Here is a 24,129-nt window from a genome sequence, read left to right as displayed (position 1 = left end):
ATGGTCTGCTATAGTGTTAAGTGTGCGCAATGCTCGTGTTAAGGGTGCGTCGCGCATCAGGTTGGTGCGTGCGTGTGGCAACGCCAGAAGACGCGGACGTCGCCGGCGCTCCACACTTCTATCCGGCACACACAACTTCAGTTCTTTCAATATAACTGGGTTGTCAAGTTCACCCCGCAGTACTTGGAATATGTACTTTGTGAGCGAGATTTCTCTCCTCACTTCCAGTTTATTGAATCCTACCATGCCGAGAACGAACAACGTAGGATACAATAAAGGATAGCCGGGATAAACACCGTGTAACTTTAAGAAGAGAAACCGGGCAAATTTATTTTGGATACGTTCCAACATTGTTTTGTACTTAGCCTCACTCGGAGACCATATAACCGAGTTACACTCCAAATGACTCTTCACCAGAGCTTCATATAAGACACGCAAGGCACTAATATTCGTAAAACTATTTGCCTGCCTTAATATGAAGCCCAGATTTCGGTATGATTTTTTGCATACTTCGGCTATATGATCTCGAAAGTTAAGGTCTGCCGTAAAATGTACACCAAGATCTTTGATCTTCTTTACGCGCTGGAGCTGCTCGCCGCCCATGTGGTATGAATATTGGAGTGGGGTACGAGCTCGGCTGAACGATAGCACGAAACATTTGTCTACATTAAAATACAACTTGTTTACGTGGCTCCACTCAACTACTCGATTAATGTCGCGCTGTAGCCCAGCTTGGTCCGTCAGGTTATTCACTTCACGAACCAGTTTCAAGTCGTCAGCAAATAGAAGACATGTAGACTCATGGACCACCTCCGGCAGGTCGTTTATCATTATGATAAACTGGAGGGGCCCTAAGTTACTGCCCTGGCTGACGCCTGATCTCGTCGGATACTGATTCGACCGGCATCCTCCACAGTCGACGTATTGACGTCTGTCTCGTAGGTAGCTGGCGAAGAAATTTAGCGTTTGCTGAGTACAGCCCACGCCAGCCAGTTTTGCAAGCAAGACGTCATTGTCTACCGTGTCGAACGCCTTTCTGAAGTCGAAGTAAGCGACATCTACTTGTTTTCCGACATCCACCGCTGGCACCACTCGCGACATTAAATTGAGTAGGTTTCCCGTTGTTCCGCGTCCCGGGCGGAAGCCATGTTGCGCGTCAGACAATTGTGCCTTCATCTGAGCATATAATGCGTGATGGATAGCAGACTCAAATATCTTGGCTGGTGTACATAAAAGGGCCACGGGCCTATAATCACTAGGCTTCGGACCTCCTGAACCCTTCGGCACCGGTACCACTCGGGTAAGTTTCCACCGGTCAGGATAAGTGGCCGTCGCCAAGCATACGTTGAAAACATGCGTTAAAGGCTCCTGAAGTACGAAACGACAGTCTTTAAATGTGTAGCTACTTTTATTCACATAAATTACATTTTCAAATGAACAGTGTAGAAGATAGTGACTTGCGGACATTTTGACGCTGTGTCACTTCTTTTTCACACAAACTATTTATTAGATGATTTCGACTATGAAAAACAACTTGATGGAATATTAAATCAAAATAAAAATCAAAGACATTCAAATATGAAGTGGAATATTTAGTATTTTTATATTAAGTAAATACAATTTTCTTAAAGTTGGCGGGTTCATTAACAATTATATATTTTGTTATCACAAGGAATTTTATTTTCAAATAGCTGCCCTATGCAAATATAAAGATATACTATAGTAAATACTACAGAAGAATAGTAAGTAGAACTAAGAATGGATGACAAAAATGATCCAATTCAGGACCGGATTTAGGTGAGGGCAAGACCGTAGTCCCGGGGTTTCCAAGAGTAATCAGCAGTTGCAACACACAAGATGTTATGTGTGTTGCAACTGTTGATTTCGATACAAAAGGTAGTTGTACCATTCATTTTGTACCACCAAAATGTTAAACATGCCCCATGTAAGCCCAGCTTAACAGACAGTACCCGGTAACGATAATTGTTTTTTTTTAAGTTTGTATTAAAACAGGCCCATAAAATGCTTGTTAGAAATATTTAAAGCCACTTAATTTTATCACTCGCTTTACAAGAGTGTGTGGCTTAATTTCATGCTTTTAATTTACGGACATTTAAAATTAATTTGCGATATCTCAAACTTCTCATTATATTCACCAGATTTATTTGTGAAATTTACGCAAAACGGGCATAAAAAGGTCATAAAATGGCGATTTTATGGTTCTAATCCAATAATAATTAAACCACACATTTGCTCGTAAGCAAAATATGGTGGCGGGATCCATAATTTTCTTGGCATATTTAATTAGTTCAGCTGTAAAGGGAGATAACTCACTGCACGGCAATATATCTAGACGGATTGTTAGGGGTTTTCACGTGAATATAAACTCATTTCCACATGCTGTCTTCTTATATTTTAGTTCAGTGAAACCCTCGACATGTGGTTCGTCGCTAATAACCACCAAAGCTGTAGTAACCTCGGCACATTGTATGAGAGAGATGAAACTTAACCAAGGTGGAATCTATGCGTATTTGGGGTCCTCTGTGCCGATTTACGCGAAAGTTGTTCGTAATATAACGTGTTTTAAAATACATCCGAACTACAATCCAGCAAAGGGCAAGTATGACTTGGCGGTGGCGAAGTTTAACCGGGAAGTGCCTATAGGCAAAGGCATACACAAGATACCGATATCATTGAACAGCCTGGTAGACAACGATGCTCTGTTCTCAGCGGGGTGGGGGAAACAATGGGTGAGTTTTATTTATTAAATGAAGTAGCAACCGTTTTTCATTCGCTGAAGGATGAGGTTCCATCAACATCAGCTTGACCCGTGGCGATCCTCCATGGTTCGGTTTGCACGGTCATTTTTACCGCGTACGTGCAAAATGTGGAATGAACTTCCTCCTGAGGTATTCCCTTAGGACTATGACATGGGGCTCTTCAAGAGGTGTGTAAAAAGAACTCTACTACAAAGCCGGCGATGCATTGGCGACGCCTCTGGTGTTGCAAATGTCCATAGGCGACGGTGACTGCTTTCCATCAGGTAGCCTGTTTGCCTTATCGTTAGGTTAAATATATAAAAAAAGCAAAGGATCTTAAGACCACCTGGTAATTGGTCCATCCCATCCATTAATATATGTATCCAACGCCATACGAAACAGAGGTTCTACCTGAAGCCGATTACAAATGCGTTATTACTTGTAGCTTCTATATATTTCAACCAAATGAAGGAGAATATAGTGATTATAGTAGTCACAGTATAGAGCAGACAGGGCTATATATTAAATTTGTGACCACAAAAGAAGTGTCAACAGAGATACAACGCAACATTAACCCTAAAAAAGCTCCTGGATTTGACTTAATTACAGGCGAGGTTATGAAGAACCTTCCTAGAAAAGCTGTAGTCAAGTTAACTTCCCTAATAAATGCTTCATTCAGAATTCAATATGTTCCAGACTTATGGAAGGTAGCTGAAGTAATAATGATACCAAAACCGGGTAAACCGCCACATGAAGCTGCATCATACAGGCCTATCTCCCTATTACCTATAATGTCTAAGGTCTTTGAGAAGCTCTTGTTAAAGCGACTCAAACCCATATTAGAACATAAAAACTTAATACCAGATCACCAGTTTGGTTTCAGAGAAAAACACTCCACGATAGATCAAATTCATAGGATTTCTAATACAATAGAAAAATCACTAGAAGAGAAGAAAGTCTGCTCTGCAGTATTCTTAGATGTAGCGCAAGCCTTCGATAAAGTTTGGCATGAAGGCTTGATATTGAAGCTAAGAGCAATGCTACCAAAGCAATTCTCAGAAATATTAGTATCTTATATTTCAAACAGAGCTTTCCGAGTGAGACAAGGAGAAGCATACTCAGATCTCAAGAAAATAAATGCTGGCGTACCACAAGGCAGTGTATTGGGGCCGGTCCTGTACCTCTTATACACCTGTGACATTCCAGAAACAGAAAATAACATCTTCGCAACTTTTGCTGATGATACGGCAATCATAGCTGTAGGGAATGATCACGCTGAAGCAGCGGAGAAATGCCAAGCAGCTATCAACAAAGTAATCAATTGGACGAAGAAGTGGCGAATGAAACTCAATGAAAGCAAATCAGTGCACATTGATTTTACAAATAGGCACCCTAATTATCAACCTATATATATTAACAATACACCCATACCATACGCAAACACAGCCAAATATCTTGGCATGACCCTTGATGCGAAGCTGCGCTGGAGAGCTCACGTCAAGAAAAAACGTGACGAGTTGGAGCTCAAATACAGAGCTATGCATTGGCTGCTTGGGAAACATTCCTCGCTGTCTATATACAATAAAATATTGTTATATAAACAAGTCCTAATGCCTGTATGGACATATGGTATTCAACTCTGGGGTTGTACCAAAAAGAGAAATTTAGATATCATACAAACGTTCCAAAATAAAGTACTTAGGGGTATTGCAAATGCACCTTGGTATGTAAGAAACGAAGATCTACATCGGGACCTTCAAGTAGACCTTGTTAAAAAAGTGATTAGCACTTATGCTGAAGGCCATCAAAAAAGACTTCACCATCACGTCAATATCGAGGCGATCCAGCTCCTCGATACGACGGACCTAGTGAGAAGACTCAAAAGGATTAAACCATTTGAGTTAGTGACATGACACAGTGTAGTGTTAGTGAAATAGTGATAAGTGAACATTATAGAACACAAGAACAATGTGTCTACTCCTTTATGTGATAAGACAAAGAAGTGCAGTGTCAGAGGACGCCGCCTTCATTATATGATTATTTAGCAGTTTAAGTTAGCGTAAAATTACTCATTAGTCTTATAGTAGGCTAGATTGTAATTAATATAAAGTACCCTATTACTCATACGGTACTTTATACATGCAAAAAAAAAAAAAAAAAAAAACTTGTAGCTTCTGAGCTTTAAGATGGTCGCATCGTTTACAAGTCAGCCAGCAACCACACCTTTTCACAGAAACACATGCTTCACTCAAGAAATGGGTGTGGCGGTGATACTCATCTGCTCAGTCGAATCACACAGGTTCAACCAACTTTTAGAATTTATAAAGTTGTTACTAAACATCAACTTCTTTACGCGTATTTTTCTACTAAGGATTGCTCCTCTTCAACATCAAATGCTTCACCGTGAAGTAATACTGCTACTTAACTTAAAGTTCAGAGATTATTTAAGGAGTTGCTAATACCTCATTTATGTCTAAGTTAGTAAACCTCTTGAAAATATCTCTATAAGGTTTGTTTAATAGTTTGGCAAAGGGAGATCTCCCGCCGGGCTAGGTGATCATTCCCGAGCAGCGGCCGTGCTCTGACAGTCTCAGTTCAGAGCTTGTATATATGCAAGATGTTTAGAAAACTTCGATAGCGTGATTCAGCAGCGCCATCTCTTGACGAGTAGTGGAAAGTCGCCACAATAGTTTAAACATACATCTAGAATATGTTTTGTTTCAGCCGCTTGTCCTTCCAGACTACAGTGATATGCGACATTTGGAAGTTACGAAACAACGAGTACTTTCAATGAACGAATGCCTAGAATATACGGGTATCAGGATCTCCCCAGCTTATATCTGCACCTTACCTCTCACTGGATACCATTATCAGTACGTTTTGCTATATCCTACACATTATTATACTACACTAGCTGACCCGGCAAACGTTATGTTGCCATATAAATAAAAAAATGTTAAGGTGAACAACCCTTATCACTTAGGGATATGAAAAATAGATAGTAGCCGAATCAGACCTACTGAATATGCATATAAAATTATGTGAAAATCGGTAAAGCTGTTTCGGAGGAGTACTGTAACTGACGTGACACGAGAATTTTATACATAAGATTATATGTATGTCAGCAAAGACAATGATAGTAGTTGAAAGTTCGGAATCTCAATCTGGAAGACTGAGGTTCAAATCCCAGGCTAATCCGTTCTTTTTTCAAAGATTTATGGATTATGCTTCTTACAAATGATCACTAGCTTGAACGGTAAATGAAAACATCCTGAGGGAATCTATTTATTTACCTACCGAAAGTTTTAAGGCGCGCGAAATCTACAATTCCACGCTTGTTTCACTACTGAATTGAAATTAAAAAAATGTTAAGTGTGAACAACCCTTATCACTTAGGGATATGAAACATATATAGTAGCCGATTCAGACCTACTGAATATGCAATGCATATAAAATTATGTGAAAATCGGTAAGGCCGTTTCGGAGTACGGTAACTGACATTGTGACACGAGAATTTTATACATAAGATTATATATATGTATGTCAGCAAAGACAATGATAGTAGTTGAAAGTTCGGAATCTCAATCTGGAAGACTGAGGTTCAAATCCCAGGCTAATCCGTTCTTTTTTTATTTATGGATTATGCTTCTTACAAATTCTCACTAGCTTGAACGGTAAATGAAAACATCCTGAGGGAACCTATTTATTTACCTACCGAAAGTTTTAAGGCGCGCGAAATCAACAATTCCACGCTTGTTTCACTACTGAATTGAAATTACACCCCATCAAACAAGCTACTACATATCCTCTGTATTATGACATTGAATTTGACATAACTAAATATTGACAATAAATAAATAAACAACCACATCCAATAACTAAACTGCTGTTTTAAGGCAGACACTACTTATTTCGTAAACAATTAAGTAGTTCATTAAGTATCCAGATTGGCTCCAATTTATGTTTTAACTATAAATATATACAAACAGGTGTTAACAAAGAAAAATATGTGTATATTTCCATCGATTCCAGAGGTGATATGGGCAACGGCCTAGTGACCACCAAGCCGTCGCGGGCGCTGGTGGGCGTGGTGTCGTTCATGGTGCGCGGCGCCACGCTGTACGCCAGCTTGCTCAACGAGAGACCCTGGCTGCGGGAGACGGTCAAGGTGCTGTATAAGAAGGAACCGGTTGATAAGGACTGCTGTTGACAACATTTGATGATGCTGATGATGATGGTGATGCTGATGGCGATGATGATGATGACTTTGTTGGTTTTTTAATTTCATTTATAGAGACCTAGTCAACGTGTAAAAATCTTTATGAATAAACTTATCTTTTTCGCAGAGTTTGTGTCTAGATTATGAATGAAAGTATATGTTATTCTTTGTGTTATTAATCCGTAACTTATTAAAAGTTTCTTAAAACACGTCTACTTATAATACGCGTTCGTTACTTCCTTTTCGCCTCCCTTTTGTGAATAAATTGCCTAAAAGAGATAACATGATGATATTTGTATTTTATGTATTTGTAAGAGTTAGTGATTATGTTATTAAATATTTATTAAAATATTGTAAAGAATATTACCGATATTATGAATTTAATCAGTGTTAAAATGAAAATTAAATACAAGAAAACGATATTGACAAGAATGTAAGAAAATGATAAAATTATTATTTGTAGGGTATTTCGAGTTCAGTTGGTTGGGAGCCGCATTTTTGTGAGCATTCGATTGTCAGTTGTAATAGTGTTCAGATTGGAAATATACCGTACCAAATTACTGTGAGTTTAATTATAAAGTGTTGGAATAGTTTAAGTGTTCAGTGTTGGTGTATCTATGGAAATAAACTATATGTGAACCTAGAACTGGGAGTTTTCTTACACTTCAGAAGTGGTAAGTACCTTGCCTTTTAATATGTGTATTCAAGAACGAAAATAAATATATGATTAAGTGTACGCAGTAATATTTACTTTAAGCTTTAACATCAAAATTGTTTCCACGAAGTATGTCATAGTGAACTTAGACTTATTTTTAGTTATTATTTACTTTCTTACGAACTTTAGACGATTTATTTTTCTTAAGTAACGACACAGTTTTTTTATATAAAATAATTAATATACAGTATTTTTATTACCCTATTATAAAAAAAAAAAAAGAAATACTCGGGTTTCTGTTAATATTATAAGTACCTTAGCCTAGGATTATTAAAATTTTATTTCGATAGTGGATACATAGTTGGACCTGCTTTTGAGTTCCAGATAAAATGCCAAATGAAAGAGAGACGCAACCACATCGGTTGGAGACACCGGATGGCAGCCGTCGCAGCCGCAGCCGGAGTCGCCGCGACAGCGTACCCGGGCAGCGCAGGAGCCGCGTAGCCGAATACAGCGTCCCGCGCGAGTCCGAGAGGCTACGCGACTTGGAGCGACAAGTACATCAAGAACGCGGGCGACTACGTGACCTGCAACATGACTTGGAGAGGGAACGCGATCGGATGCGACGAACCGTGAGTAACCAGCGAGAACGTATACATCAAAGCAGCCGTCATTCTACACGCGATACAGCAACCGGACGTGAGAGACTCTCTCGGAGACGAGAGCGTAGCCCACATGAACGTGCTGGTCGTGCGAGAAGTAGGAGTATTATTGACGAACCTGAAAATCCATCAAAGAAACCCAAGAGTCCGACGTTTACTTCCAATGATGTAATCAACCTTTTGAATTCATTTAAAAATGTGCCATTACAACCGTCCACGCTATACGCTCAATCTTCGAGTAACCACAAAAACATTCTATCTGATTTTGACCCATCATCCAAAACCCAACGCATGGATATATGGTTAAAAAAGGTTAATGAGTGTGCTGCCGTGTACGGTTGGGATGACAAGACTACTATCCACTTTGCATTACAAAAGCTTCAGGGTTTGGCCAAAGTCTGGTATGAAAGTTTACCCTCAATTCTTTTTAATTGGAACGAATGGCAAGAAAAGTTGATAAGTGCATTCCCATGTGAAATTAACTATGGCCAAGCCCTGGAAGACATGTTGAAAAGGAAAAGCCGATTTAATGAACCTATTGAAGTTTATTATTATGACAAGCTGGCTTTGTTAAACCAATGTAATATAGAAGGAAAGCGTGCTGTTGATTGTATTATCCACGGTCTAACAGATAAAACCATAAAGTCTAGTGCGGTCTCGCTTCGTTGTTCTGAACCAGAACAATTATTACAGTTTTTAATGAGCAATAAAGAAACATTTCAAGTTATGGATCGGACAAATTATAAAACAAGATTAGGGATCGATACAAATACCTTCGGTAATAATAAAATGGGTAACAAAGTTAGTACGGCTCAAAATAATTCTTTATTTTGTTTTAACTGTAAAGAAAAGGGGCATCCTTTTTTGAAATGTCCCAAACCTATCGTTAGATGTAACAAATGCAATAGGGTAGGGCACAAAACTGATGATTGCTTTAGTGTCAATAGAGACGGTATAAATGACACTATTCAAAAAACAATGCTTATATCCAACTTGAACCCGAGTTCTAAGTTTTACAAAGACATTTACGTAAATAACGTTGCATCAAAAGGATTTGTGGATTTCGGCAGCGATGTATCATTAATAGGGCAATCATTTGCAGCTTGTTTAGGGTTATCACTTAGTGATAAATCCAGTATTCTAAAAGGATTCGGTAATCAAGTGGTACAGACTCTTGGTACAGTTCAAGTGATTTTAATTATTGATGGTGTACGAGCTGACGTAGAGTGTCAAGTTGTTGATGATAAATATTTGGAAGTTCCAATATTGATAGGCCAGACGTTTACTGAGCAACAGCATGTTACCGTTTGCAAGACTTCAAGTAAACTCAGTTTCTTTGATATAAATAATGAGGTGCCCTTTTCAAGTACCGATATACATAATGACATATCAATTAAGATTATAGCTATTTCCGATGTTAGGTATTATGGGCCGGCGACCATAAGAGCTATTGTAGAACCGCAAATTAACAGTGAAATTTTGATAGATAGCAAAATTATTGGCAAACCGTCGCAACAGATTATGGTATTGGGGGGCATATACCCCGTTAAAAATTCATTTGTTAATATTCTTATTTCTCCAGTTACAACATATTGTGACATAAAGGCAGGAATGGTAGTCAGTCGCGGGTCGGAAATTAATATCGTAAATCACATCACAACATCCCCGAAAGAAGCTTTAGTGTCATGTAGTATAGATAGCGATAAAGTTCATATAGGCCGTACAATTGACGAGTGTAACCGCCAGAAACTCTTAACATTGCTAAATAAATACCAACATTGTTTTGCGTCGTCGTTGAAGGAATTAGGGTGTGCTAATACTACTGAAATGACTATTGAGGTAAATAGTAATAAGCCCATTGTTTATCGGCCTTACAGATTGTCATATAAAGAACGGGAACATGTACGGGATTTAGTTACTGAAATGTTGGATGCGGGAATAGTGAGAGAGTCCGTTTCCGAATATGCAAGTCCAATTATTTTAGTACGTAAAAAAGACGGTAAATTGAGAATGTGTGTGGATTATCGAATGCTAAATTCAGTGACAGTTAAAGAACGCTACCCTATGCCGAATATCGACGATGAAATAGCACGTTTGTCGGGTCAGGCTTATTTTGTCACCCTTGATTTAACATCGGGTTACTACCAAGTTCCTATTTCTGAGCGATCTCGACCCTTAACATCTTTTGTCACACCGGACGGCCAATACGAATTTAACCGTATGCCCTTCGGACTGGCAAATGCGCCAGCGGTATTCCAAAGAATGATGCATAGGGTTTTGGGTCCAGCGAGGTATGACGGAGCTACGTCATATATAGATGACATTTTAATATATGGTAAAAATATTGATGAATGTCTGGACAGGTTAGAAAAAGTTTTAAAATTAATAGAAGACGCCAATCTTACCCTTAATCTTACTAAATGCGAATTTCTCAAAGATAAGATTAGCTATTTAGGTTATGAAATAAGTTTAGATGGAATTCGCCCGGGCGATAAGAAAATTCAGTGTGTAGTAGACTTCCCTTGTCCGACTGATCAGCATACAGTACGACAATTTCTCGGGCTTGTAGGATATTTCCGCAAGTTCATTAAAAATTTTGCATCGCTAGCACATCCTCTAACAAAATTGCTAACTAAAGATGCTCCCTGGACTTGGACGTATGAACAGGAAGAGGCATTTAAGACTCTTAAAGATAAATTAATAAATAGACCTATTCTTGCTATTTTCGATCCAACGGCTGAAACTGAACTCCATACGGATGCCAGTAAGCTGGGAATTGGAGGTGTATTATTACAAAAGTCTGGAAACAGTGATTCATTTAGGCCAATTGCTTTTTATAGTCGAAAAACTTCCCCTGAAGAGAAAAACTTTCACGCGTTTGAACTTGAAACACTTGCGGTAATATGTTCATTAAAGAAATTTAGGGTGTATTTATTAGGACAAAAATTTAAAGTAGTCACTGATTGTAGTGCATTGCGTGCTACTTTTTCAAAACGCGATATTCTTCCCCGAGTTGCCCGATGGTGGCTTTTGATGCAAGAGTTTAATTGTATAGTCGAGTATCGCCCTGGGGTTAAAATGACACATGTTGACGCTCTTTCTCGCAATCCTGTGATAGATGACGAAACTACAAAGGTTCTGGACCTGTATCCGTCAGTTATGAGTATTAATAACGAAGATTGGCTACATACCTTGCAGATAGGTGATTCAGAATTGTGTAGGATTAAAGATGTTCTTACTTCCAAAATTGATGTAGAAGGGCTAAAATATATTAAAGACAATTTTCTGTTAAAAGATAACAAACTATACCGATACTTAAATGGGGATACAAACAATATTCGGTGGGTCGTGCCGAAGGGTGCAAGGTGGCAGATTTGTCGTCTAAATCATGACGACATGGGACATTTTGGAGTAGAAAAAACATTAAATCGTATTAAACAATCTTACTGGTTTTCAAAAATGTCTAAATTTGTAAAAAAGTACGTTAATGCGTGCATAGAATGTGCTTACGTGAAGAAAAATAGTTCTTGTAAAGAGGGATATTTACATCCGATTGAAAAGGTAGAAGTCCCGTTCCACACGCTACATATCGACCACCTTGGACCGTTCGTCAAATCTAAGTGGGGCAATACTCATCTCTTAGTTATTGTCGATGGGTTTACCAAATTTGTATTTGTTAGGCCCGTTCGTAATACAAAGTCCCAGAGTGCTATAAGAGTTTTGGAAGATATTTTTTATACCTTTCGCATTCCAGACCGCATGATCAGCGATAGAGGAACATGTTTCACGTCACATGCTTTCAGAAAGTTTTGCCTTGATAAAGGCGTGAAGCATGTTCTGAACGCGGTAGCAAGTCCCCGGTCAAACGGGCAGGTTGAAAGGTACAACCGTACTATTCTTAATTCACTAACAGCCCAAAATTTAAATAACGACGACAAGGCTTGGGATCATGCGGTTGGGAAAGTACAGTGGGGATTGAACAATACCTGTCAAAAGTCTATAGGTGGGAAGACACCCGCCGAAGTCATGTTTGGCACACGTATAAATTCGGAAGCAAATCCTAAGCTTAATGAAATTCGTCAGGAAACTCGCGACACCACTGACTTGACACGTATCAGACAACAGGCTAAAGATGCAATTGACGTTCATCAGGCAAAACAAAAGCAAAGTTATGATAAGGGCAAACGCCGCGCTCGTGTCTATACTGAAGGCCAGTTAGTGAAAATAACAAAAGTAGCTTTTGCTAATGAGGGAAAAAGTAAGAAACTTCTTCCGGCATATATAGGCCCATATCGTGTAGTCTCAGTATTAGGGAATGATAGATATCGAGTAGCAGCTATACCCGGTCTAACGGCAACAAAGAACAAACGGAAAACTACTGTAGCTGCGGATCGAATGTTACCGTGGGTCAATATCGCTTCTTTAGAAATCCATGAGTCCGATACCACCGATAATGACGAATGTGATATTGAAAATATAAGTGACGATAATGATGTAATAAGTATTTAATAATTTTCAACATACATTAAATGCCATAATTTTTAGATGTTAAATATTATATCCATGTTATTTACAATTATAATTACTAAATATATTAAATTTTAAGTAATAAAATAAACAATAAACTATAAACTAAAAAAAAAAGGAAATAAATAACTATAATGATTAACATGATTTATATAATTTTATTGTTATAGCTTTATTTTTTATATTGTTAAATCTAAAATATATACTAATAAAAGATAACGTATATTTTATATTAAAATTACAACTTAGTTAATGATTGTATTACATGAAGTTATAATAAGATAATGAAATTGAAATAAAAGGGAAGATATGGAAAAAGTAAAAATAAAGAAAAGAGTATAAGTTTATTATATTGAAAAGTTTGGAAAGGGGAATAGTTTCACTTTTTATTTGCATTGTATGGAGCATAGACTTACTGTAAGAATGGATGGGTTTACAGTATGTCGTATCGTTGTCTTCGTCATGAGAATGGATGGGTTCATGACGCAGCCACCGAGATGTTCCATGCTACTGATATATTATAGGGATGCTTACTATCTGCAAGAATGGATGGGTTTGCAGATGTAACTCCCTTGGAAAGAGTGATATTGTAAGAATGGATGGGTTTACAATATCATAATAAATTCATGATATGACGTTTATTAGTTCTGCGAGAATTGATGGGTTCGCAGAGTGATTTAAATTTAATTGCTAAAAGATACTTTTTTTTCCCTGGTGTGCATGAGGACATGCACATTGTCAGGATGGGCGAATGTAAGAGTTAGTGATTATGTTATTAAATATTTATTAAAATATTGTAAAGAATATTACCGATATTATGAATTTAATCAGTGTTAAAATGAAAATTAAATACAAGAAAACGATATTGACAAGAATGTAAGAAAATGATAAAATTATTATTTGTAGGGTATTTCGAGTTCAGTTGGTTGGGAGCCGCATTTTTGTGAGCATTCGATTGTCAGTTGTAATAGTGTTCAGATTGGAAATATACCGTACCAAATTACTGTGAGTTTAATTATAAAGTGTTGGAATAGTTTAAGTGTTCAGTGTTGGTGTATCTATGGAAATAAACTATATGTGAACCTAGAACTGGGAGTTTTCTTACATATTGTACAATAAATAGCTAACATTTTTTATTTAAGTAAATATGCTAACCATCACTGTTCGTTTGATATCGACTTAAATTCGCAAAATCCCGAATGGTATATAAGGTAAAAGACTAAGGTAGGTAAGGTAAGGTTTAAGCTTACACTCAGAATAAATGTACTCCAACGTCAAAATCAGTCTACCTTGATTCCGAATGGCTGCCACAGTGAGTACTTAATTGGAAACCGACGTGACATTGCTCATTCATTGTTCGCCCGATCGGCAGTCTCTCGAGGGAGCTGGCCGGCCTGGGGACCAACAGATTTGGGGTAGAAAGGAAGTAGGACTCGGTCGTATTTGGAGATGGCGTCTGACGCGCTCAAACGCCCGCTGACTTTCAATTCGATGGAATGGTGGATGGTCTGGTGGAATGCTGTTATGTATCGCCTTCCGTTCAGTATTGATTTTATTCGCATCCGTCAGTGCCTGAATGCAGTGAATTTTTAGTATTTATAGAGGTGTTATTTTCGAATTTTTATTGGTTGAAGTGTTGTCTTAATAAGCGAGTGATTAGCCTATGTCTAGATTTTTTTATTGACTAGTGCATCCGTACATTTTTAATTTGACTAAGGTTTTATCAAAATTAATAAACATTTCTTAATTATATAACTGTAACACTGCTATATTCCGTTTTTTAATAATTATTTCCTTACATATCATACTTTTAAAGTATTATTAAAATATCGGAATCTTACGTATTGCAAATAAACATCTGTAGAATTACTTGTTGTGGTATTTACCCAATACGCATTACGAAAATGTACTCGTATATCTTATTGATTTATTTTCAAGCAACTTTTGTCTTGACACCAAGTACATTCAACAAATCAACATATACAACTAAACTATCCGTGTTATATTTCTTACTCCCTTAGATAATTAGTAAGTAATCTTCTAAAACAAATTAAACCGCAAGCTATTTACTTGAAACTGTACTACAGAATTAAGTTATCTACTTCAAAACACAGCCAATAGAAAATGACTTTCTTCGTATCAGAAAATAGAAACAGTTAAGATAGATGTAATTGTGGTATCACTCATAAATAATGATAGACACCTGGCCATACCAGTTAGATAGTCCATTTATATAATAACAAAGATTACGTAGAAATCAGAATCGGCTTGCGTTATCTTTCGCTTACTTATTAACCTGCAATCTAGGGATGGCGATCTGAAATCGATTAATCGAAGAATCGATTGTTTGGACCTAAAAATCGATTATTTTAATCGATTTCCGATTTTAAGTAATAAATTGATTCCGATTGAACCGATTCTAGAAAATCTAAATCCGATTGTATTAGAAATGTGATACATATTTTGCTGGCGAATACGTATTTCAGTGATTGTTTGGTCCACCTATTGTTATTCGCTAGCTTCGCCCCTGAGTGGATCGAAAATCAATTTTTGGAGAATCGATTCTTCGGTTTAAAGAATCTTTATTGTCTTAAGAAATTATTAGATTCTTTAGACCTCAATTAGTGAATCTATTCACACTTCGATTCACATCGATTGAAGAATCGATATTTTTCGGAAAGATTCGCCATCCCTACAGCAATCTGTATCGGAAACCGGCATTAGTACGAGAAAACAACGATCGGTCTTTGACATTAGCTGACGGTACAGGTAGCGTGGTAGACAAACTGCTTTATAGACTGTATACGTAGTTTGGTTGGTTATTTGTTGAATTGGCAGACATGTTAGTTAGTGACGGAACAAAGCCATAGCCAGACAAAGTATTAAACGACTGTTATAAATTAATTATATTTCTATAGGGTCTTCCAACAGGGTCTTCCGAACTTTGAAAGTTGATAACGGCCATCTTGTTGAAGCTATATGTGTCTAATTAATTTTAATTTATTCAGTTTGTTTTGCCAAATTACCATGGACGAATATATCAATCTGAATCATATACTGGACGAGTATATATAACACGTGGATATAATATTTTTTTTTATCAAAAAGGGTGTTCTGTTCGGGCAACATACCGCGTGCTACTCGCATACGATCGCTGTAGTCGTCCTACCGAGAGGATTATTCGCAATCTGGTGGATAAATTAGAGTCCACTGGTTCAGTAAACGATCGACTAACAAGCATACGTCGACGAAACGGAAGATCTGCTGAAAACATCGCCGCTGTCCATGAGAGCAGCATGAGTGCAGCGAAATCTGAGGCAGTCGATTTCCCGTCGCCCTCAAGAACTCGTTCTTTCGCAGACCATAGAAGCCGTGGCGAACATTTGAACTATGATATATTCCATATCTAATGGCATCAATAGGAAACGAATAAAAAAATTACATGATATATCAACACAATTTGTTTCAACACAATTTAATTTTAAATATAGAATACGCTTTATGAAAGACACTATAGTACCTTCATTGTAAGTGTTTATCCCGAAGTACACATTGACGTTAGATAGTTTCATACATACCTATTCAAAAATATAATCAACCTAATATAGTCCTCATAAAGGGGAATAAGAGCAACAGAGGGCCAATACACGAGCGACAGTTTATGTCGACGACCGAAAATCGCTGGCTATCACTGATATAGCTAATATGCTATTAATTTCTTAACAACCTTTGAGAACGAACGTTATAAACTATATGTAAAACTCTCAAATATAAGCGTTTTGTCAAACCTTTTCTCTTTAGAAATGAAAACTCATGAAGGAGTTTTCAAACGCTTTCGCGCACGAATGTAAAATAGCTGTTTAATTTCAAAACTCACGAGACCGCAGCGTTTTGCGATTACGTAGCTGCGAGCGGAGGTTCTAGTAAACGAGGGTAAGGGATATAAGCCCGCTGCTGCGGCGAAAACCGCAGACAACCGCACGCCGTAACGACATATTTTTTTATATGTTGTAACTTGTATAGCATGTGAAATAAATGGTTTCTTTCTTTCTTTTATATAAACTATGAAAACGGCACCTATCTTTTCCTCTCATTTTGATATCCTACGCGTGTTGCGTTTCCGCGTCCGCACGCGTTGCTACCTAAAAACTTTAGTCAGAACGTATGTTAAAAACAAGAACCTTACGGCAGCAAATACAGTCGATCGATAACCAAGCAAGTTATCAAGTTGAACCTTGTTAACACGTGTCGCCCGCATCGATAACGCTCGCCGATCGATCCAAGCGACATGTGAAGTCAACTCGGGTGACAAATTTGTGTAGTATGGTTTTTGTTACCGACATTACACTGGAAGATTTTAATGAATTCATTCAAAGCAATATTTTTGAGCCACTAATCGGATCTATATGTCTACGCACCTAACATTACGGCTCTACATTTCGAAGTGGAATTTTTATTTCTTTAAGTCATTGTTATTTTATTAATCCTCATTAAAAACAATGCCTCTTTTAAGAAATGTACATACGAAATTCGTAACCTTTCTTTGTTTCCCGGTTACTTTAAAAAGTTTGCAAAGGACGATTTTCACAAAAACCAACGATATTTTATCACTGTATTACTGTATCTATAAAATGATCTGATTTTAAGCCTATAAAATAAAATATTAACTAACTACTGTACTTATGTCGTATTTCTATAGCTGGTTTGTAAACCACGTTTAATTAGAAATAGGTGTGGCAATAGTGGTGGAATCACAGAAAATTCTACACATACTTTTATAATTTCACTCTAACATATCTATATCAACAGTAGAACTACAAGATATCTGTCCTATCCAGTATTTTTTATCTCATACCATAATATTAACAAGTTTGAAATAAATAAAAAATAAAAAGTAAAGTCAAAAAAACATTTCGATATGGTTGTCGACCATGATGGCCATTCCATGTCTTGTTAGTAGCCTTATTGGTAGCCGTGATAATAAGCTCCTTACGGCCTACCTGACGTAAATCTACTTGTCACCAGGTGTCACAGATCTTGGTGATTCGGTCCGATCATGACCCTATACAATAAATATAATTGAAGAGCTTGTCTGGGTTCTAAATTATTGCTTTAATCTGTAACGCTTGTAACAGACTTTTCTTGTTTCTGTGGAAGATTGTAACTAACAACCAGAAGAAGTTATTGGCTATTGCTTACCGTACAGATATGGCCAGATACAAATTATTTTTGCGATAATTTTCCTTTCATTTATTAGAGCATAAAATTCCTTAGTAGAGGAAAATAAGATAAGGAAATTGAAGTGGGTGAGGATTCCATAATTTTCCAAAGTCTTCCTATTCACCTTGACCAGAATGATGAAAATTTTTACATATGGGAAAACGAATTTGACTCGACCGGGGAAGTACATCGCACAAATATTTCTAGCGCGAGGAACTTCTTACGTATCGGTGGAAGGGTGTGTGCCGACTTACTGTACCCCTACCATGAGTTTTTACGTTTTGACAAATATGACTGTTTTGGTATTTGTTTACGTATTTGTCCATGTAAATTCCAATCAGCGCCTCTAGAGGATTGTATCAGAACTATAGTGTCAGTAAAGTAACATTAAATGTCTAAATTGACAAAATGGCGCATTATGTTTTGTATCTCTTTTTTGCGAACATGTGAGGCAGACAGAAAGATATGAGCACTTCTTATTGTTACGTTTACTCAAGTCTACTGAAGCAATCGGACCAGAATATTGGATTGAGTAATCGTCACGTAAAATTGTGAGATGTTTTGAAAACTCATGGTAAGAGTACTGGTGTATAAGGCAACCATGTTAATCCTCAACAGTGGAAACGCACCTGTGATTGATTTCAAGTGGAATCTCTGTTCTATATAAAGTTGCAGACTACCAACAAAGGTAGTTAATACAAAGCTGGCTACAGATGTCTACAGGTGACAATGACCACTAACCATCAAGAAAAACAAGCGTTTACTTAAAAACTTATAAATAAATCTAATAGGTCCATTCGTAACAAAGGAACAGTTAGTTCCTGGCATGCTAAAGTTCCCCAAAGTGAGAGGTAAATCTCCTCTAAACTTGCAATAATACGCTGTAACCACACAGTTTGTTCACAGGGCAACATAGATACGTCCTAAGATTGTCTCGTCTCGGTGTCACCGATAATGCACTTAATAAGGGTTTAACAAATAGCTTTTACGTCGCCCGTCCTTATCAGTTTTCTCCCATATCGAATAAGGCCGAGGTTAATTGAATGTTTTGTGCGGAGGAAAAAGCGGGGCTTGCGTCGACTCTCTAAGTTCTTCATTATCGCTTGTTTATATAATTTAATTCAAATAAAGATATACGTATAGATAAATTTTTGTCTAATAACAGTGTTAAGCAGTGCTGAGTTCTGGTTTGAAGGGTAAGGTAAGGTGTGGTAAGACATACTTTTCGGAGGCATTCCAGCTTAGTCCTCAGGAGTAGTGGCGCATCTGTGGCCGACTCCAGGTAAGAAACTAAACTTATCTGGGGTTGATTACGGATGTCAATGGGCGGCAAACACCACTCACAATCAGATGGACTGAATGCTCGTCTGCTACTTCTATATTATAAAAACAATATGGCTTACAACATATTATCCATTACAGTATTACAATCGTGATTGGTAACGACCGAAATTAAGAAAAGTGTTTTTGTGTCTCCAGAAAAAAACGGAGCGTCTTTGGGGATTGCCGATAGAAGTGAAAACTAAGAAATTTGTGACTCTGTATCATCGAGATTATTATTTTCATACCAAGAATAATTTTAATCCTTCTTTTATATGGTGAAGGATTAAAATAACTTTAATCCTTCACCATATAAAAGTCATTAAAATGAATTAATATACTCCTAATATGTGATTTTTGTTTACCCAAAAAGTGCTGAACATGTCTAAAAAAGTTGTCACTTCAATATTGGATAGATTTATTATTAATAATTATTTGATTACTAATAACGGTGTTAAAAATTCTATATCGCAATTTAAACTCCACTCCGCAGTCAATCGCGGTATAACAGGGTAGTCCCATTAAAAAATGCGAATTGGTATTTTGAACTGAATTTTTATTTATATAATTTGGTCCCCACCGCACATGGACATTCTATAATAATCAACACGAAATACTCGTACAACATTTGTACCTAAGCAGTGCTGGGGACAAAATTAGGAAATCTTCCATTTTAAGATGATTATTTCACACGACTGTCCTGTATACTAAAAGGACGGATTCCTAAAATATGCGGACTGTAATTTTAAATCTAATAAAAGACATTTTAGCTAGGTACACTAGACCTGAAGCTGTATGCTAAAAATATGGAGACAAACATTGTTCATATAGAACTGAAATATATATAACGCCAAAATAATAGATATCGATTTATTCTTACTACTCGATTGAATATACTTTGATTATTTATAAATTTATTCTATTGAAAAGCTTAGACTTTTTGTTGCACTAAAATCTGAAAGACAAATCGGTGTTCATATTGGCTGAGTACAAAAAGTAGCTAGAGTACCTACAAAAAGGTGGATAGTAGCGAGGAGCTACTTTACAAGTCATTATAGCGTTTTGCATCGATTTCTCCGCCACAAAAACTAATCGATGTTAAAATGAATGGCCGAAAACAAGAGGTTTTTCGTGATGCACGGTAAAAAGTACCAATTGAATACTTTTTGTGTCTATTCCTTTATCTGTTAAATAACGAGCATTCTAGTGATTCATCATAACTGTAACTTCTAACAATGCTGTCGTGTATTCTTTATAATCGTGTCTATAGAAAATTATTTGAACCAGACTGCCATATTCACCTGGATTGGATTCTCAGCACAATAATAATGAAAAGGTGGTTGAAGATGGGATGGAGAATTAAAGGTGGTAGATCCCTTTGTGGTTCGAGTACGCAGTCCACCTGGTAAATAGCTGTTGCCGTCTACAGACATCAGTAATCAATCCATGATAAGATTAGAGTCCTGTAATGTTTAAACTATTCAGTTAAATTTGTAATCGTAAGAAAGCTAGTATTTTTTCATATTTACGCATGTAATGAAATTGTTAAAAAAATACGGATCTATAAACATTAAGGAATATTTTAATTATTCGTTTTCAGTCATATAATATTTATTCTATTATTTATTTTATAGCTTCATTACAAAAATAATTTACTTATTCCACTTCCCTAACTTATATTACAAGTATTTTTCTTAGTGTAACGTATAGATTTCTTTGTGAAATGGTATACTTATAAGACATGCAAATTGAAAGAAATTATCTTATCGCATTGAGTGTACCAATTAGGTACAAAATATTTATAGCTTAGCTTTATAGATAATTTGCTTTTAATATTTTTTATTTATTAATTTCTCTTTTAGTGGAAGAAAACGCAATGGGAACATTAATTTCACCGTTTTTACTCAACTTCGCGACAAAAAAGCATAAAGCATTTTAAGATCCCGAACTTTCTTTTAACAAAAACGGTACGAATTCCTTAGAGTATTCAGACACGATTTTCTACGCTACTATGATTAATTTTATATCGAGCTCGCTTATAAATACAAAAATAGGTCCCGCTTTTTCTATATCCAGCAAAAACTTAGAAATAACTTGTCGATGTGGTGTAAAAAACGGCACGCTTCGTATAACCGGCTTTCTACTAATGGTGGTGGTGAGCGGTGCAAGTGGGTTACCTACGGCATGTAATTGAGGAGATCTCTAACCGCAGATTGCTCGGGGTAATAAAGATGGCGGCTCACAAATACTTTTAGGTAGATTTCTTGAGTATTTATTCGACGATGTCTAGGTTTTAGATGTACGATTTGACATGAAAATCTATTGTTAAGCGTTAGTAAAAATATATTCGTCTAAATATGCAGTGCTAAGTATTACTGTGTTCTGTATCCTTAGTAAGAGTTTTTACGTTTTGACGAAAATGACTGTTTTTGTTTACGTATTTCCCGTATATTTCCAATCAGTTCCGATACAGTCCGCTAGGGGCACTGATTGGAAATGTAAGAGCATATATGTAAACAAGTACGAAAGCAGTCAAGTTGATCGACTTAGGAATGTCTGAATTTTGCTCTTATTCTTAAATATCGTGATATGCAACACCACAAGCATAGATTACTAAAGATACTTCGCCGCCTTGAAATTGAATGAAGCCACAAACGGCTTATTATAGTAAGTTCTTTTTTTTAATTCTTGACAAATAAAAACATTTTTAGAGAAAATTTACGAATAAATAACTAATACTGCGTTATTTATATAATACATAAATAATTATGTATTTCAAATATTTTAGGGACATTTTAGCACGGAGACGTGGCAAAACTTTTTTACGCAACTATTTCAATTCTCAAAACTGGGTACATTTTCTTGTTAGGAGTGAGTAATCTTTACTAATCTATGACCACAAGTGAAAATACATAGACTTGCCGGGTATAATTACCATTTCAATTCGCGGTACTAAGATGCACTAATCAACATGCACGATATTAAACTTATGGGAAGTCTCTATGTCTACTCGTTTAGTACAACCACAGATGTCCATAAATTTTAATGAACACTTACCATCATAAAACGTACCTATGCTTGTTTGCTATGTAATTAAATTTAAAAAAAGTTTTTTTAGAAGACCTACTAGCGTCTTCTAGCCTAGTCAGTAAAAGAAATTTCTAATCGTACATACGAGTCAACATACATACTAAGAGTATATCTTAGTACATACTAAGAGTCTTAAACATGTACTTTAGTTTCTCGAGGATGCCTTTATTCTATTTAATTCTCCTTTATCAATCCCTTTCACTTCTTTCTTCTTTTAATAGAGACCAGCATTATATTTAATCCTTGTTTGTCAAAACTATTCTTTCTTCATTCTTCTTTAACTTTAAAAAGATATCGTCGAATCGCCCAACACCAGTGATGCCACTAAGAGACCACGGGTATGTTATAAAAAACCCGTGAATTCTTCCAGTGCCATTGCCTGTGCATGGTGCGACTTCTTCTTTCTTCTTTATGATTCTTCTCTCTTCGTTTTCCTTCTGTTTCAATTATGAGCTTGCTGACTATGTCTTGCTAAGTTTCGAAGAGTTGTAACATCATGTAGAGCAGCGAAGTATTCTCCATGGGGAATCCATGATTTAAGAACACAGTTCTACAGTAGAAAATAAATAATAGTTTAAAAAAACTAAAAAAATACACTTTTTATAGAAAATCCAACTAAAAAATAGAAAATATTTTTTTTAAATTTGAATTAAGAATAGTGTAAATAAGATAAAAATATTTTTTATTGTAAAAAAAAGCGTGGGGTGCATGGTGTCAATAGTTATAAATATTTTATTGATAGATATTGAGTAGAAGGATTATCATTTTGATAATATCTTAAAAAACTGCTTTACATCTAGCCATTTCAAAAGGACGTCGTCCAATCATCGATTTAATATTACAGCATGATGATGTTAATATCAAAAATAATTCTAGAATTTCTTCTCTTTGTGTTGCTGCTGCCTGCAGAGATTTTAAAACTGTTAGTAGTTTAATTAATTTTACAGCTCGAGTTAATAATATAAGTTGTGACTATGACGATGAGCTGAAATCATATATGCCTTTACATTTGGCAGTAAGAAATGGGAACAATGAAATAGTGGAAATCTTGTTAAAGGAAGGTGCAGATGTTGAAGTGCTGAATGAATAAGGATGATGAGACACCGCTTCATGATGCTATTAACAACGGACACGTCGAAGTTGAGGTCAGGTCAGGTCAGGTCAGGTCGGGTCAGGTCAGGTCAGGTCAAGTCACGTCAGGTCAGGTCAGGTCAGGTCAGGTCAGGTCACGTCACGTCACGTCACGTCAGGTCAGGTCAGGTCAGGTCAGGTCAGGTCAGGTCAGGTCAGGTCAGGTCAGGTTAGGTTAGGTTAGGTGATCGGCGCGCCTGGTAGATTTCTTTATTGGTCTTAACGCAGACCTTCCGGGTCTCAGGAAAACAAAAATCGCTGATCCTGATTATCCTAGTAAGGATAACGGGTCAGAATGTTTAAAATATTGAATTGTCATCGGTCCTTAATAAGTATGCCAAATTTCAAGTTAATCCGACGTTTTGAAGGGGGTTAAAATCATGTTCAAAGATTCCGTTACATACTAACATACTAACATACCAACATACCAACATACATACGTCTGAAGCTAATAAATAAAAAGCGTATTAATAAAAAGTGTGTGTCATGTGTTGATAGATTATTCACCAATACTGTTTATTAATGTATAGGTATTTATGATGTTTT

General features: G+C 36.6%; 2 protein-coding genes across 2 annotated transcripts; both read left to right on the top strand.

Moving 5' to 3' along the window:
- The first annotated feature begins 2,267 nt into the window (after positions 1-2,267).
- Positions 2,268-6,969, top strand: LOC140747882 (trypsin-like). Its single transcript, XM_073080500.1, has 3 exons — positions 2,268-2,750; positions 5,484-5,632; positions 6,792-6,969. Exons 1-3 carry the CDS (start codon positions 2,268-2,270, stop codon positions 6,967-6,969), a joined length of 810 nt encoding a protein of 269 aa, XP_072936601.1.
- A 1,053-nt stretch (positions 6,970-8,022) lies between these two features.
- On the top strand, positions 8,023-12,514 carry LOC140747881 (uncharacterized). The gene is made up of 4 exons (XM_073080499.1): positions 8,023-9,661; positions 10,865-11,059; positions 12,050-12,176; positions 12,448-12,514. The coding sequence occupies exons 1-4, from the start codon at positions 8,023-8,025 to the stop codon at positions 12,512-12,514; spliced, it is 2,028 nt and encodes a 675-aa protein (XP_072936600.1).
- The last annotated feature ends 11,615 nt before the right edge of the window (positions 12,515-24,129 follow it).

This window comes from Epargyreus clarus, unplaced genomic scaffold (assembly GCF_041222505.1).
Source record: "Epargyreus clarus isolate Ecla_fem2 unplaced genomic scaffold, WU_Ecla_fem_2.2 ptg000015l, whole genome shotgun sequence".
NCBI classification, from domain to species: domain Eukaryota; kingdom Metazoa; phylum Arthropoda; class Insecta; order Lepidoptera; family Hesperiidae; genus Epargyreus; species Epargyreus clarus.
This window is presented reverse-complemented; position numbering and strand designations above follow the sequence as displayed.